This window comes from Electrophorus electricus, chromosome 1 (assembly GCF_013358815.1).
Source record: "Electrophorus electricus isolate fEleEle1 chromosome 1, fEleEle1.pri, whole genome shotgun sequence".
NCBI classification, from domain to species: domain Eukaryota; kingdom Metazoa; phylum Chordata; class Actinopteri; order Gymnotiformes; family Gymnotidae; genus Electrophorus; species Electrophorus electricus.
Genome location: NC_049535.1, coordinates 25,881,563 through 25,899,076, shown reverse-complemented (window position 1 = coordinate 25,899,076; position 17,514 = coordinate 25,881,563). Strand labels below are relative to the sequence as shown.

The following is a 17,514-nucleotide window of genomic DNA, read 5'->3' as shown; positions in this document are numbered from 1 at the left end:
TCCATTCCCTTTTTGTAGGGAGTGCTCACTCCTGGTTCTAGATGCATTCACAGTGGATTGAGGGGGCTCAAAACAGGCATGGGGTATTTGTTACTTGCTCTTCAGCTCCCCACCTGTTAAAAGAGGGGTCAGGCAGCCATCCGGAGCTCTGGGACTAAACAAGATGCCAATAGAATATGGAGAAGTGTAGGCAGAGTAAAGAAACTGAGAAAAGAAAGAAGAGGATAGGCAGAGAGAGGGAGAGGTAAAGGGGAGCATGTGTGAGGTAGCACACAGGGCCTGATTGAATCCAGTCCCATAGTGCTGACTCCCGGTCAATGGGCTGGGTCAGGGAACTAGCACAGCTTTTACCAAACATGGTCACATACTGTATCACACAGTCTCAATGAAAATCTGCTGTGCCAAACACACACACATATACTAAATACTACACGTCATAGGCCTACTGGTATTTGTGCAGTCAGAGGTGTTCAGTAAATCTGCTCTATGACATTGTGTATGCGTCATACTGCTCTTCATAGCTGGTATGGTATGCACTCTATCCTACGGTTTTTGTAATGTTAATTTGCTTTTAAATCTCATATATCAAGATCTCCTTAGAGCTATTCCTCTTTATAAGCACAGAGCAAAAACCTTACCTTTTAAGCATCTTGTGAGTGTGATGTTTATCATAGTATTGTTTATGTGTGTGACAGTACATGGATAAAAATTAATTTGACTTCTAGATAGTTTACTCAAATAGGTACTTAATATTTTTACAGATTTGTTATAGTGTACCACTGTACCTGAGAGGTCCACAACTCCCCAAATTATATTTTATTTATCATACCAGATTTGTTTATTAAGCCAGATTGCAGATTGGCTCTATAAAGATGGCCATTGTTGCCACATTAACAGATCCTACAGTATTCAAGTTGAATTCATTCCCAGACCTGAAAATCTGCATTCCAGACCTTGGAAACACTATATTGACTTTCCAATCATTTTGATTGGAACTACTGTGAAATGGAGTAGACCCATAGTTTACAAAAAAGAGGTTGGCTGTTACTGGGCTGTTTTGGAGTCATTGGTAGTGTTAGATCTAACACATTTGTTTGTGCCAGTTTACCAGTCTGTAATGAGTGGGCATTATCACCTACTGTAGGCACAGAAAACTGCAGCCTTGGGAGTTGATGCTCTGAACCCAGCTCACTGAATTCCTCTCTGCTTTGTAGATTGCGGGAGCCTTCTACCATAAATAGCCAGGCAGGCTAGTCAGGGAGAGAGGAGAGAAGGGAGGAGGGGAATTCTCTGGAAAGGCCCTTGAGGTGCAGCCACAACATTTCTCAGTTTCTCACTGAGAAAGTGACTTTTTCCTCCTCATCCTTTCTCTTCTTCCATGACATCCATACTCTGTCAGACTTCTCTGATCCCTGGCTACTGTGGTGCTAACATGAGGAACTGTGGCTCAAAGCAAGCTTCCTAGCAATCCCTGCAAAATCCACAACACTGGTGTAAAATGAGGTTTCTTCAAAATAAGCAGGCTTAGAATTTTTTCATTTGAACTAAGAAAATTGTTTCCTCTTCATCTTTTTTCTAATCTGTCTGTATTAATGTGTCATGTTTGTGACACTGATGTCTGACATTCTCGGCAATATGCTGAGTAGAACAGCAGGTGGAAAATATAACTGACAAATGAAAAAAAAAAGATGGATTAAATGGAAGTTACTAAAAGGTGACTGATTAAATAATATTGTTATGCTCGATTTACTTTACCCTTTCTAAAAATGGCAGTTCAAATGATACTAGATTAGCCTGAGTTTATTTGAATTCATGAAAATATCCATGTTAAATTAACTTTCAGAAAGTGTATTCCTACAGAGGAACTGGTTCAAGTAACGGTTACTTTTAGGCTCACCACTGTTGGGTCTATGACAGACTAACTGTATTTGTGTTATATCTCAATAAAGCCAAATCCATTTAAAACCTCCACACTGGATTCTATGAACTGAGAGGTTCACAGTCTGACTATAGCTTTCTGTCTCACTTGCCTCCTGAAACAGGCAAATATCCAGCCTCAGTCATGACCAAATAAAGTGTCCAAATTCCTACCCAGCTTCATCTTGGTTCTTAGTATGTTTACAAGAGCCAGAGATTGAGCTGCTCTCCAGCTGAAGCTCTTGCTTACTCTGTGCTACTGTATCAGCCTGTCAAAAAGCTAAAGACTGCCTGGACTGCTTACTTAATGCAATGTGAATGCTCTGTGTCTTATTCAGCTTTCATACATACACAACAGCAGTTAAGGTCAGCAGGTCTATAGGGCTTTGTACTCTGTTATGCAGACAAATGTGCATTTGGCTTTTATGTTAAAGTTGAGTCTAACCACACATTTGAATCTTTGCTCTCAATCAAATTATATACTGTATATGCAGACTCAGCAAGAACAAAGAGTAGTTGTGAAAAGAAGGGAAATAAAGAAACATTAGTCCCAGACAGTAATCAGACCAGCACACTTGGATGTCATGCTGGATTTTTAGTATGAAACATGAACACAAAAAATACTCATTAATCACTTTATTAGAAACACCTACCTTGTACTTTATACAAATACATTTACAGCCCTGTAACTTGTCAGTCCCCCTCTACCTGATTCATTAAGGGTCTGTTTATGGCCACATGATCTCTGATCATTGTTTACATTATATTATTTAGGTGGTGGTACTTTTTTCAACACGGCCACATTTCCTGAAAGCATGATAATGTTAATAGTAACATTATTAGTGACAAATGAAAGATGAAGAGAGAGTGTGTTGATACAGTATAATACTTGCTCTACCATTTACTGAAGATCTTTGTTTTACAGTGCTTTTGGGAAACCCAGCCCACAGCAGTAACTCTAGGAAGTGGAAGTGGTAATTTAATGGTTATTAATATATAGCCAATAGCTGTCATATAATCAGACATTGACCATTCATAAAGTAAGAATAGTGGTGAACATGAACTGTATATGACCAAAGAATGACTATAGTGTCTAATGGAACCCCTATAGGTGTAAGTAGAAGGTAGGTGACATTAAATGATCAGTAAGTGTATTCTAGTGAGTGTGTTTATGAGTACATGACCCCCTTAAACATTCTACCATGTTCAACAAACACACAGAAGATGAGTCACTTCTAAATAGAATTACTTAATGGAAATCTTTCATGCACAGAGGAAGTGCTCAGCGATAACGCCTGCAATAGAAGCAAGCCATTACAACAAAGACCACAAGACCCTATGAATCTGTATATTTTCCAGTTCCCAAACGTCCCTGGGAGATACAGACGGCCAGCCTATGGTTGGAGCTCTCTATGAGTGTATTGATGTGAGGTTGCAGGGGCATACTGATGGTTTAGCAAATGGCCAGCTTCTCACAGAAGAGCTGTGGATCGCCCCCAGTGTACTGAAGGGTGCAAACTGAACCGTCTCATCCAGTAAGCTAGCATTTTGCATCATTATAAGAGGCATGGCACTAAGAACACACAAGTTTGACATGAAAGCCCTTTCTTAGTGGTGCAGGTATGACACAGGTGGCAGGAAACCTTTACATATGGCAGCAATGTCTCCAGTAAAACATCTCTTCTCGATGAAAGCAGGTTGGGTTACTCAAGGCCTATACCCAGTCAAAGTCTTGTTTCAGGTTGAAAAATATTTCATCTGATCCACTTATGATCTCTCACCACTACCATGAAAGTTTAAAGAACAAATTTGTGAGCCACTCACCAAAAAAATCAATGGCGTTTTTGGTAAAGCGTCCCATTTATTACAGTTAGATAGATATCAGGAATTGTCATCCAAGTAATATTTGATCAATACTATTTTTTAACACAATATATTACAATAATATTGTTTGACTTGAGATCATCCTGTCTAAAAACATTCTATAATCAGCAGTTGGTAAACTTATGTAATTCTTTATTTATCTCTAAGATGCTGAGATCAGAATCTGATGCTTGAAGGTTTTTATAGTGTGAACAAATCTCTGTATGGGTCACATACATTTTAATCTCATTTCTAGCTCACATGCAGTGACAACAGTGACTCCTTTTCACATTTCTGTGGTTATTTAATTTTCTAGAACAGGAGTACCCAACTCCTGGAAATAATGAATGTATATTGTGTTTTTACATTTTTAAGGAGACATTTTTGAGGTCACACTGTTGTATTAATAATTCTCATGTTATATTAATCATCATCCCATTTATAATAAAGATTCCACAGCTGTCATTGTCATAAAGATTTATTTTTAAGAAACCTGATAGTTTTATGAAACCTGACTGACAAACTATTTTCTGCAATTAAAACTCTGAGCTGGTCAGAGGTTATTCCAGAAAGGCCTTGTGCCTATGAAATTTGGCTTTTAATAACGCCTTTGTAAATGTTTATGCAGTATATCAAAATCTAACAGATCCAAATGCACAGCAGTACCACATCCTCTCCCATAAAACTCATTGTCATGTCCTCTGACATGTGTTCACAGTAACATCTGTTTTCTAGTGGTGTATATGAAAGACCACTCTACACCAAAGTTTTAGCACTATATTCGTTTTAGGCACACTAATCACTCTGGGACCCTACACTCAACCCCAGTGTTAGCAGTGATCTTTGGGAGTCTCATATAAAACACTATTCTTTGACAAGGTTTGGGAAATGGTTCATTTATCTGTCTTTAGTCAAAATGTTTATTATTTCCAGTATTTTAGGCATACAATTTGAGACACAGGTCTAATATAAATGTTTCTCAATATCAGTGATATTTCAAAGATATGGTCAAGATGTATAAAGTTTTATAAATATGTTTTATGTTTGTCATTGAGCAATGATTCACAGTGATACTGAATTAAGAGGAAAGTTGAAAGGCAAGTCATTTTAAACAATGGAAAACAAATTAACCACAAACAACTGTGAATAGAACTTTCTACTCAAAGAAACAGATTTATAAAATCTGAGTAATTTTAATAATAGATTCATGATTGAATAATACCATTTAGTTCTCGGGTAAAGTTCAGCAATTGTCAGCAGTAGCCTAGTTAGTTCTAAAATATATGGATGAATCAGCTACAGTGAACTGGACACCTCTAATCGCAGCGGACCGAAGTGCAGCTCGGTGGAGCTTGGTAAAAGAGGAGAACCAGCTCGCCCTTTGGCACTGACGTCAGCTGTGACAAAGTTCAGACCAATCAGCTGTCGAACCAAGGGGTTTATTTTTTTGTAGAGGGATTCTTATCGTGCTGGGATTGACGGTCATGGAATACTCCATGGATGCCGTTTCTTTTTTTAAAAACGTTGTACAATGTAGAATGTTCCACTTTGCAAGTGACCCAGATTAAACTGTCATATATTATAGAAAATTCAAGTAACAACATTTTTCAAAATTAATTTGTAATAATGTTTCTTTTCATGCTTAAATCTGCTTCATTCGAAACCTGCAAGACATTACGTTACTATCTTTAGTCAAGCGCGTATCTGCGAAATAATTAATCATCTGGGACAGACATGGAATTTTAACATATCTAAAATATCTGCAGTCTCCCACCTTCCCCAAAGATCGCTGTGATCCGTACAGTAAATAATATATAAGCGTATTTAAATCGGTCAAAGCAGGAGCATCCGTTAATTCTATTCAAGGTGGAAAAAGTGACAGCGACTGGGTTTAATACCATGCTGTTGACATCACCCTGATGAAGACGTAACGTGGGGATTGGATGTTGGCCCTGGCCAATCACCGCGCACTACGGACACGCGCAGATGGGAAGAGTTTAAAAAAGATTGGGAAAAGTATTACGATGTGCTGCGAACTTTCTAATATAGAGATAACGGAATAGGATATAAAACAACGAAATACGCCGATATCAGCACCGGAGTCAACATTTACAACCGATAACTACTGGAGAATTCTATTCTTCAAACTGTTAGCTAAGTTCCTGTTTACGCATTTTCCATAATTTAGATCGACTTTGACAAAATACAATGGCACAACACTTCAGAAGCGGTCCAGCGTTCGGGCTTTCTGCTGAGGTGAAAAGCAAGGTAGGCAAATATTCAGAGACTGCTTAGAAATACGTAGAGAAAACGCATCGGTCGGGGTGCAAAGCAGCACGTGCGCCCATGCACTGGTTTTAAATGGCTTTGACGGACCAAATTATAAGGCCAAACACTGACGTCAAAACAGATTGTTTTCAGATAGGCCTAGTTTATACTGAGCCTTCGTAAAAAGAATAAAAAGTGTTTCGTAGCCCTGTGCTTGTCCGTGCATGCGTGGCCATTTATTTTTCGATGTGTTGAAGTGCTGCATGTATCGTCATAACTAAACGTGATCATTAACATATTTTAAACTGACTGGTTTACCTCCCTGAAATTTGTTTTCGTGTCTGTGCGTGAGAGAGAGAGGGAGAGAGACAGACAGAATGATTATGGGCTGTTTTCTGTGTGCAGCTTGTACAGTTGTCCCATGCCTTGTCAATCTAAGATGTTTCCTTAGAATGTCATATAGAACGACAAACTCAAAGCATGTCCACACTGATTACTTGACCTGTCAGAAGGCGGTGACCTGGCAATTTCAAGTATCCTCAAATAAGACAAACCTGTTGTCTACATTGACATGTGGGATTTCACAGGTTTGTGTGTGACTGTCAGACAGTCAAAGACTTTTTTAAAAAAGTTCTGACAGTGTTCAGTAACTCAGCTCTGTCATTAAAGACAGGTTCCAGACCAGCTTCGTGTATTCACAGTAAGACATTGTTTCCATTAGGTCTATGCATGAATCCATTCTAATGAATCCATTCTCTTTTTTACATTCCGTAGATAAGCATCAACCAGGCAGTTAACATTTTCTATACAGCTAGCTTGTGAACATGCCAACTTATTTACTAGTCAATATTATTTCCCCTGTGTATCCTACAATCACTCCACATGTCCGAAAATGCTTCAGGTCTTCCAACCAATGACAGTAAGTGATATAGTGGATGTGGTGTGCATCTGTGTTGCTGGGTTGCTGTGTCCAGTGACCGCCTTGTGACTTTCTGGTTTCCATATAAGGAAGAGCCAAGCTCTTGCTATATCTGAAGGAGAAAGTGGTTTATTGTAAACAGTTTGGGATGAGGCGGAACGCCACAGGACATTCTACCATAAGAGAGGAGAGATGAACTGCTACCAGGAAACCTTCACCCTACTCTTAATATGAGGGAATCAGAAATCAGATTTCCATCTGATGAAAGCCAAAGTGTGATTTTATTGTTATTATTTTTTGCATTATTTTTCCATAAGTTAAAGAAAAGTCAGTAGTTGTTACAGGGCTTCCCTGTAGCATCATTTTGGTAAACTCTCCTTAGGTTAAATGCTCTTGTTTATCATGTAATAATTTGTAAAGTAAAGGGGGAGGAAATGGATAGACCTGCACAAAGCTAATGAATACATTACAGGTAGTTGTAGTGGAAACGGAATGTGGAAAGCCTGCTTTCCAGCTGGTTTGTACAGTATCACTGTTTCAGATAACCCGTGTGGATCTTGCCACTATTTAGTAAAGGAGAGATCAAGGCAGAGGAGAGAAGGCAGTGTTAATTGCATTCCTCATGTCCAGAGTAAGGGGGGGGGGGGGGGACGGGACAAAAAAACCCAACAACAACAGATGGCGGCCTGAGCAGAATTCCTTGGCTGGACGGCTGACGGCTGTCCGTCTTGGCATCCTTCCGTTGGACGTGGTTAGCATGTGCTTTACAAAGGACCGACCAGAGAGAGATGAGTAGAGATGGATGCACACGGAGAAGGACAGACAAAGAGATATAGCAGACACATGTGAGATGATGGATGGACAGCTGTAGAGAGAGAGAGAAAGAAAGAGAGAGAGATTTCTCCCAAGTTTGGTCTGCTGGCATGGAAGCCTGCAAGCCCCTTCTGCTTTGAAATCAGTGTTATTGTTGGCACTCATTCATCCCCCTCCCATCCCTTACGCGCTCTCGCTTGTGTTGTGAGACAAACGTTTCAGACGGGGCGAAAGAAAGATCCTTCCTCTTCCAATACTTCATATTTCTGCTGATGAGACAAAACAATATATGACTTAAGTGAAAATGGAAGTTTAGCATGCACCATTGTCCCTAAGATAATTTCATGTTACTTCTGCTCATCCTTACTCCAGCCCCTCAGCCCACCTTGGGGCATTGTTTCAAGAAACCTGCTTCTAGAAGGACAAAAATATCATTTATGGAGTTAATAAATGGCTGAGGGTGCAAATTTTGGTTTAAGCTATGGTTATGCATGATTGTGTGCTGGGCTTCATATTTAACATTTTTTGGACATGCATTATTGCTGGAATATGCATTATTTCAGCAAAGAAATGTTGGATGAATGAATGTTCTTTTAATGAGAACTAGAGAATTGCAAAGTAATGTGGGATTTAATATTTGTCCTGGTTAAGATGATGTTAATGACTATGATGACGATGATAGAAATGATTGTCTCTCACCGACCTTTTATTGCTGGTATAATTTGTATGATGAACATCCTTGATCTCACACCAAAACACGTTCAGAGGTTGTTGTTTTTTTGTATTTTGTATTTGTGGATTTGTACCTATTGCACCTAAAGTAATTAATGCAGTTATTAGCAGTCACTATTTCTACCATCACTTCATCTAATTCTAAGACAGTAACCCAGGATTTTTGACAGTAGCTTACCTCCTATCAATCATGACTGTATTAATGTAGGTTTGCTAATGGTGTATTTGGTGGCCTCTGACCCCCAGCTGGCCCAGAAATATGATCCACACAAGGAGGAGGAGCTCCGGCTTTGGATCCAGGATGTGACTGGCCGCAAGGTTCCAGACAGCTTCATGGAAGGCCTTAAAGATGGCGTTATCCTCTGCGAGTGAGTAATGGCATCAAATGTTCTTTCTGACTATGCCCCCGCTGTCATATGACAACTACCAATTAGGGAAAGTTCAGGCTAACACATGCTTCCCCTGCTACATGTGTAGTCAAACATCACATCTTTTCGAGCTGCTGCCCATGCTGCGACACAGAGTAGCTGAACACACTCCAAGAAGAGCGCTCACTGCCCTCATTTGCAAGCACAAGCAGACTTTTTTTGTCCCATCAGTCACAGTGATCATGGGTGTCCCCGTGATCACTGTGACTAATGGGACAAAAAAAGTATCAGTTTTGCTCCCTTCGATCCCTGGCCACAGGTGGCTGGGGCATCACTGGGGCTCAAATCTGCAAACTCACCATGATGGAGAATGGTTGCCTTTTTGACTAAATGTAACAACCAGTATGCAACACTCTTAGTCCTTATTTGAACACATGTACAAGTATATGTTTCAGCACTTGAACTAGTGTCATTCTTTATTCTCTATCTTTTTGTTAACCAGACTCATCAACACCCTCCAGCCCGGCTCTGTGAAAAAAATCAACAACTCTACTCAAAACTGGCATCAGGTGAACATCCGTTTCTGTTAATGGCATACATCACAGCATATGCTTTTTCTAAAAATCTTAAGATGTCTTGGAAGGTGTTCCACTGCTGTCCTCCATGGTCGCTGAAAGCCCTGTCCGCTAGCCTGACTTTTCTACATAATCCAGGCTAAAAGCCAGCAGCACACCACGCTGCATGTTTCAAGTGCCATAAAACTATGTAACACAGACACTGGGTTAAAGCTGCATCAGAGGCTGCTTCCCCACTGAAACCACACCAAAGTGATAAGTACACAACTACATGATCAAATCAGGTAAGTCTAACATTGGTTACTTTAAGTTGACAGCAGCTTTATAAATGAAGTCAGGTCTGTTCCTAGGAGTCAGGAGTGTTCTGGGTTAATGGAATTACATGCTTCTCACAAACAAGGCAAAGTGTTCAGTATGGTTAAATGATCATGGGCTCTGCAAAGATACTATATATGCCCCATATGCATCAGTTCACTTCTTTTGCAATGTCAATGTGGCACTTTTCACAATTTCTCATTGGTAGCAGAAACAAGTAAAAGCTCTTTAAGAATCACATGTGTACCAGTATAAACACTTGCTTGTTATCTTAGGACTTTTTGTGTAGATTGCCACTGACTTGAAATTTTAATGCAGAAGGCCATCATGACTGCATCTTTACAGCATCTAAGCTGGCATTCTGTTTAATCTTACAGTGAACTGTACAAACCATCTGCCACTGTAGTTTGACAGAAACTAGCAGAATAACTGTCCTGGTGCTAATGTATGACAAAGTCAGCATGGGTCACTATACAATGTGCCAGTTCAGTAGCAGGTCATTTAGATTCGCATGAGCAACGTGCAAGCAGCTGTTTATGATCCATGGCGAGGTGGAACTAAATGACACTAAGCCCACAGTATGGACTTGCTGCACTCTCTCCAGTAACTTGCACTAGAGAGGAAGAAAAATCACATCCATGTTTTTGCCAAGCTGTCATTTACACAAGGATGACAGAAGGCCTGTTTTGTTGTACTTGAGAATAATGCATTGCTGCTGGGATACAAGACACCTGTGGAGGTTTTTATGTTGGCTGTTTAAAAATAATGTGCCCACACAAAGATTAAGTACACAACTGGTCGAAAGAACACATGCTTAAAGATTTGTTTATAACTGTACATGCTATAAATTGCAAAGACATGTCTAAAGTTGTCTATTAATAAGCAAATTGCACTGAGGATATTTTTATATGAAAATGTTTGTTGTATATAAAGACTGGAATTTTTTTAAGGATTTAGAAACAGTTTTTGTTTTTATGTAGGTTTTTTCTGTAAATACTTAAATGAACTAGAATGTAAAATGTTAGTTAGTTATGTTTAAAAAAAAAAAAAAAAAAAAAAAAAAAAAAAAGGTTCAGATTTTTATCCAGTGAAGACTGGTTTAAAGTATTGACCATAACATGTGCTCTGTGGTTCCTTCCTCCCTGAAGTATCCTGGACACTGGTCATTAATTCCAGATTTGAACAGAACGTGCGGTGGCACAGACCTCATCTTGTAAATGAACACAATACATGCATGTTTACAGATGGCCGTGTTTCCGTTTCCCGAATCATAAACTACAATGTAAATTGCTTCTTTCCTCACAGCTGGAGAACATTGGTAATTTTGTACGTGCCATTCAAGAGTATGGCCTAAAGCCGCATGACATCTTTGAGGCAAACGACCTGTTTGAGAACGTCAACCACACTCAGGTTCAGAGCACTCTGATTGCCCTGGCTGGGATGGTAAGTGCTGCATGCCTGGCTGAGCATGCCTAATTTGGCCTCCTTGCAGAGTCCATCTATATGCACACCTGTTTGCTAAGAGCTGTCAAACATGTGAAGTACCACCCACTGTTAATCTGAAACATTTGTCCTGGTGTCTCCAAGACCAGATGATCTGAATTGGAACCTGCAGTCCCTTGTTCTGCAGGCTCTGGTGTGGGGAATAAACTAAATAATGAATGGCAGCCCATATGTAGCTCCAGAGCACTCCGATGTAGTTCCGGAGCTCTGGAGAATTCCGATGTAGCTCTGGAATACTCTGGAGCACTCTGGTGTAGTTCTGGAGCGCTGCAGAATTCTGCTGTAGCTCCGGAGCATGCCGGAGCTACAGTAGTTGTCGAGCTCTGGAGAATTTCGATGTAAAATGCATTACACATGACCACCAGCTTATATTTCATCAAAACACATCTCCCATTTTTCTGGAGCTCACTAAGCTGATAATCTTTTTGACAGTCTGGTGACTAATTATGGCATTACTTTTTGTACAGTATGGCAATGACTACTTAAAAGCTCTTTGATAACATGTTTGGACATGCACAAGGTAGACAGAATTATGGAAACGCCAGGTAAAAAATTATTTTCTGAAACTGACTAAATTTAGTTAAAACTAGTATGTGATTTGTTCTTATTGATTTTGATACTAATTACAGTGGATTCCTGCTATGAAAAAAGACAAACTGGTCCAATCAACCAAAGCTTAGAATTACTGTGATTATATATTGCCTTGGTAGTGCTGATGTCAGCCAACGTACAGACAATGATATGCTAACCCTATAATCCTGCTGTTTACTGTGTGCAGGCTAAATCCAAAGGCATCTCCAGTAAATATGATGTTGGGGTGAAGTATGCAGAGAAACAGCAGCGCAGGTTTGCCCCGGAAAAGATGAAGGAGGGCCGTAATGTGATTGGTCTGCAGGTCAGCCTGTGGGTGTGGGTGTGGGTGTCTTTGCTTCTGTTTACTATTTTATAAAGCTTTTACAACATATTAAAAGCTTCACTTCATCTGAAAATATGCAGTCATGGCATGTTGTTAGTTTTATAATTGTATTACTGATGGATTTCAGAAATATGCTTTTAAGCATGTTTATATGCTTGCTCCAAGAATACAAGCATATACTGCAAGTATATATCTAGCTTTTGCTTTCTCATTTGCATACTTGCAGATGGGTACCAATAAGTTTGCCAGTCAGAAGGGTATGACATCATATGGTACACGGCGTCATCTCTATGATCCTAAGGCTGGCATGGAGAATCCTGTGGACCAATCAACAATTAGTCTGCAGATGGGAACCAACAAAGGAGCCAGTCAGGTGCTTGGTGTTTTCTGTTGTGTTTATTTTATATCTTACTGTAACTGTTGCCTCTTGTTGGGTATTGTTACTAGTGAGTTTTTCTAATGGCATCTGTGACCATTATAAAGGGTTTTCTATGCATTTGTATTGCAGTGTGTTCATTTAAACAATAAATAAGATGAAAGTGTGCTAGAATTATGTACAAATAAATGTTGCAATCATTCCAGGAAACCGGATATTTTGGTTAATTACTGGTATGTGCACACTAACATCTCCGGTCGCTGTCCACTTGTTCCTTAGGCTGGCATGACCGCTCCGGGCACCAAGCGGCAAATCTTCGACAAGAAGCTAGACATGGAGAGCTGTGACACATCCACAGTCTCACTACAAATGGGTACCAACAAAGTGGCATCGCAGTCCGGCATGACCGTCTATGGTCTTCCGCGTCAGGTCTACGACAAGAAGTACTGCACCTACCCTGAAGACTATATGGACAACGGCCAGGATATGCGGGAGATGGACGGATACCAGTACTCTGACTAGGACGCATGGACCACTGCCCCACACCCTGCTTTTATCTTTGTTTGTTTTTTATCCACCTACTTTTTTTTTTTGTATTTTAAACGTTATTCTGCAAGACTACCCAAACTGTTGACTAATGTCACAGCCATTAGCCAACACTCAAAAGTAGGTCTACAATGGCTGATCAGTTTTGAGAAATTTAAGAGGAATTTTTGCAGTTAATTATTGTTTGTTTTTTAAATTATTTTTCTGCCACTGGCTGTTCCTGCTTTTCACTCAATAGTTGTTTTTTTTCCCTGTCCTGGGTGTAGCAGCCTGCTGTCACCTCATTTGCATGACATTCCGGTTTTCGCAGAGGGACTAAACTGTGCTTCAAAAATTACAGTGCAAAAACAAATATGGAATTGTAAATGCAATATATATATATATATATATATATAACTTAGCTTGGTTTGGTTTAAGAGGAAATAGTAGCTGCCAAAAGCACTATTGCTGCACTTGATCTCACAGCTCTGGCACTGAACTCTGGCTAGGAGAAAGAGAAAAGTACCATAAGGATGCTATGCTACTAACCCACCACGTCACTGGAACTGCAGGAGTAGAGGGATGTTCACTAACAGCTGACTAACAATGGTGGCTTTTTTTTTGTTTTGTTTTTTTGATAAAAAGTCTTACTGTGAAGTCCTATTCCAGTTGGACACAAACTCAGACCTGCCCTGACATTTTCAGTGCAATTCTTCAAAGCAAGCTTGCTCTTCCTTCTTTTAGTGTCTGAGGGTGGCTCATTGATGAATAACAGCCATGAGGCTTTTGTCAAGTGAAAAATCTAAAGGTGTGGAACATTACCAGGGGAATGTATGCTGCTTCAGTATTGCATGGCTTTTGGAGGTGCAAAGGTCAGGGTTGTTTTCATTACAGCTATTTATTGCCAAAATCCCACTCTGTGCCTTGTAGAACAAATTTCTCTTATCTCTTTACCTACAGTAATATGCATAACATGGTAGTGATTAACAAGAACAACAAGATCTGTTTGACTTGTGTATTTAAAAGAACCCAATATGGGTTAGAGAGAATGAGACTGAAATATGCTTCCAATTTTACTACAGACAAGCGGATTGGCCCTTTTTAGAGGGGAGAATGGCACTTGGGCAGACATCATAAATGAAAGACCAGATGCACATAAGCCATGTAATTGCTAACTACTTTGGCCCATTACAGTTAAATCCTATCCAAAGAGAAAAGGTGGTAAAATTCTTACATGAAGCTAGAGAAGAGTTTTGCTGCATTTACGTTAACTTGGAATTCACAAATCCACTCTTAAAAGGCAAGTAGCAAAAGAGCTCAATGATTAGAGCCTAAATATATGCACCAACAGCAGCAAGATCTGATTGTTTTATGACTATGGCTCAGAGATTGTAATTACTATGAAGAATACTAAGAAGGAAACCTTTAAGGAAAAGCCATTTGAAAACTGTCATGGAACAGTAAGAACTATTTTGAGGTTCTGGTCCTGAAGTCACCATGCCATCTGATGGGAAGTAGCACTGACTACAGAAACCATCTTGTGTGATATCCATCCATACATAAAACAATGAAAGGCACCATTTGTTTTCATTTTAAATGAGCAGGACAAATGCTAGTACTCAGAAGTAATTTTAAAAAACTGTTTTTTTGCTCAGTCATTGTGTATTCCAGAGTGCCATCTAGTGGTCCTTACTTATCTAATACAACAAAGTTCAGTGATGGTGTCATTGTCAACTGATATGTGTCTTTATGAGATTTATTATATACTTCCCTTCCCATGACATAGCTGGCACAGTACCTTATTTTAAAGCAAAATATTCTACCAAAGTATGCTTATATCAAGCAACCTATAAGCATAACATGTTATGCCTAAGAACATGAAAGTAGCCACATATTTCCCTTCATATTTAAGTAAATATGTGAACACTTCCAAACTAAGATTCAGAGACTCTTGACCAATAGAAAGTGAGAATTACTTCGTGATTTAAATGTTTAGCTACTGTGCGCTTAACTCAACGCTTCAGCAGAATATTATTTGAGTACTCTTTATTTATGTGGCTTACCATCAACAGCTGGGCAAGTGAAAGATCATTAAACTACACCATTTTCAAATCAGTGCCTGTTTCATTTTTCCCCCATAAGAGTGCAACATTAATGTTCAAGAAGGACCTGAACATACTACAGTACAGATCCTTCAATCTATTGAATACACACATTCCCCATTTTCTGGAAAGGATTACACAGAGAACAGTTAATCTGTTTTTTTTTTTAAATAAAAAAAATTTCCACTGCATGAAATCTCTATTCTTCATTCCTTTCTACGGCAAGATTTCATTAAATCAATGTTTGCAACAAGGATATGCATAAAAGATGTATGATGAACCAGTCATTACTCATATAGATCTTCATTTATCAAGCAAAAATAAAAACAAACAAAGTTCCTGCATGTATACTCAAGTGGTTACCAAACTAGCATTATGAAAACAACTCCTCATTGTTTAATAAACACTACATTTTATTTGTTTATTCACATTCTGTAACAATTTAAAAAAAAAGAAACAAGGTGGTTAAGTATAGTCTGAAAGATATCCCATATTTTTGTTTTATTATGGGACTACTTGATGTCCAAGATGTTACTGTTAGGTGAAGCATATCAGAACAGAAAAATGCATCTTAGCTCTGGGGCCCTTTTAGTCTTTAATGACCCATGATCCCATGAGAAAGCTACTGATTGGCTGCTTCACAAGCATCTATCCAATCACTGTACACATCCACTGGTTCTGAGAGATCTGGTAAGGTGGTAAAGGAAGAATGAAACTATCATAGTGCTATAATAAAATGGCTCTTCACAAAAATATGTACTGCTTTAAATTAAGTAAATCCATGATCAATATGCTTCAATGGGGATTAAAAAGGATACAGGTAATTGGGGTCTGGAACTCCTCCAAGCATACACTGCAAGATATTATTCCCGTGTTTCGACTTCGTTCCCTAAAAATAAAGATTATCAAACAATTTGTTGTTGTAGACCGTTCACTCATTAAATGTAATTATTTGATCATAAACAAAAACAATTGTTGTGAAGCATTCAACTACTGCTTAGGTTTCTTACATTTTAACGTCACATGATTTTTCGTGGTTACAGAAGGGACACGTAAACTGGGTGTCCAAGTTTCCAGTCATTTTTTTCTTAGGAGGAGGCTTGCGCTTCGACTTTCTGCGAGCCATCTGCACCAACGAGATATCTTACGTTAACTAAACCTGGGGAGAAATGCACACATCAGCATCCAGCTACTAGCGAACGAACATTCACGTACAATTTGTTTAGCGTTACCTAACTGTATTACCATTACATAGTACCCACTACACTTTTATTCACTCAAAGTTCCGATCTGCGCGCAAAATCCATTATAAGCGAAAATACTGACTAAACTCGACTAACTAGCTAGCTCGGTTAGCCAAATTAACCTATAACAGCTAGCAATAAGTATTTAGCTAGATTAGCTAATACGCAAACTACAATGCAAATTCTTGTTCCCCCATGTAAGCTAACGCTGATAGCGAAATTAGTCATTTAGGACACACCAAACGCTTTAAGATAGCCAGCTGCTAGCTAACTAGCTACTTAGCAAACAGCTGCAATGCTAGCTTGCGAAAAGGAGCCCGAGATAACCTTAGTTAGCCATCTAGCAAAGCAACCTGCTAACAACGTGTGCAATCAAATCACTCAAATGTGAACAAAAATATTTCTTACCGCTAAGCAATTAATCAAATAGTACTCCACAACCAGAAAACCACAACACTGCCCTAATGCATAAACAAGCCCACCAACTTCCGGGAAAATGTCTTCTTTGTCTTAAAAACCATGCCTGGGAGATTTGAGCGCTATACGTTGCCATCTGTTGTCCAACAGCGTGAATTGCAAAGAGTCATGAATTTCAAAGAAACGGAGGGCAACTTTGAATAATTTGTTTAAAAACACTTTCGTAACAAGGAAAACCTTTGAACTTATGCTCTGTAGATATCTACAAAGCCAGAATGAAATATCTTGCAGAATTTTATTTTACAAAAATGATGTGCAGGATGCAGTTTATTTCCGCCTATAACAGAAAAGGTATACAGTCACACATTGGTTTAAAGTCATATGGTAAGAAAAATGTGCACACAGATTGTCTTCATTTTTATCGGTAACTGATGAGGAGAAACAGAATAGACTACTTTAACATTTTTAAAAACTAATTGTTTATTAAAGAATCCAAAAATGCTCTTATAAAGAGTGACTTACAAAAATGCTTTGTTATCTAATGTACATACATGGCCAGTCTTTGTAGTGGGAAACAAAGCCAGAAGATACATGTCATACATCATCTACAAGTACGTGTATGTTAGGGGGCAGGTTGGAGGGGAGGGAAAATAAAATTATT

The 17,514-nt window shown here is 39.0% G+C and overlaps 2 protein-coding genes across 3 annotated transcripts; one reads left to right on the top strand and one right to left on the bottom strand.

The window, feature by feature from the left end:
* Positions 1-5,786: 5,786 nt before the first annotated feature.
* Positions 5,787-15,452, top strand: cnn1b (calponin 1, basic, smooth muscle, b). The gene is made up of 7 exons (XM_027006617.2): positions 5,787-6,048; positions 8,759-8,880; positions 9,383-9,449; positions 11,076-11,213; positions 12,052-12,168; positions 12,416-12,562; positions 12,845-15,452. Exons 1-7 carry the CDS (start codon positions 5,989-5,991, stop codon positions 13,085-13,087), a joined length of 894 nt encoding a protein of 297 aa, XP_026862418.1. The 5' UTR covers positions 5,787-5,988; the 3' UTR covers positions 13,088-15,452.
* A 129-nt stretch (positions 15,453-15,581) lies between these two features.
* Positions 15,582-16,952, bottom strand: elof1 (ELF1 homolog, elongation factor 1). 2 transcript variants are annotated; one of them, XM_027006519.2, is made up of 4 exons: positions 16,845-16,952; positions 16,203-16,351; positions 16,011-16,081; positions 15,582-15,879 (listed from the first exon to the last, which is right to left on the bottom strand). In XM_027006519.2, the coding sequence occupies exons 2-4, from the start codon at positions 16,316-16,318 to the stop codon at positions 15,815-15,817; spliced, it is 252 nt and encodes an 83-aa protein (XP_026862320.1). In that variant the 5' UTR covers positions 16,319-16,351; positions 16,845-16,952; the 3' UTR covers positions 15,582-15,814. The 2 variants fall into 2 exon arrangements, with proteins under 2 accessions (XP_026862320.1, XP_026862321.1); XM_027006520.2 differs by having other exon boundaries at positions 16,203-16,318; positions 16,845-16,949.
* Between the last annotated feature and the right edge of the window lie 562 nt (positions 16,953-17,514).

Bases quoted from the DNA above. Each gene is read 5' to 3' on its own strand.
- elof1 (XM_027006519.2), bottom strand. From the start codon at position 16,318: ATGGCTCGCAGAAAGTCGAAGCGCAAGCCTCCTCCTAAGAAAAAAATG. The intron at 16,082-16,202 runs GTAAGAAACCTA...CTTTATTTTTAG, and splicing joins AAATCATGTGACGTTAAAAT to GGAACGAAGTCGAAACACGG. The intron at 15,880-16,010 runs GTATCCTTTTTA...CCACCTTACCAG, and splicing joins GTTCCAGACCCCAATTACCT to ATCTCTCAGAACCAGTGGAT.
- cnn1b (XM_027006617.2), top strand. From the start codon at position 5,989: ATGGCACAACACTTCAGAAGCGGTCCAGCGTTCGGGCTTTCTGCTGAG. The intron at 9,450-11,075 runs GTGAACATCCGT...CTTTCCTCACAG, and splicing joins CTACTCAAAACTGGCATCAG to CTGGAGAACATTGGTAATTT. The intron at 12,563-12,844 runs GTGCTTGGTGTT...CTTGTTCCTTAG, and splicing joins CCAACAAAGGAGCCAGTCAG to GCTGGCATGACCGCTCCGGG.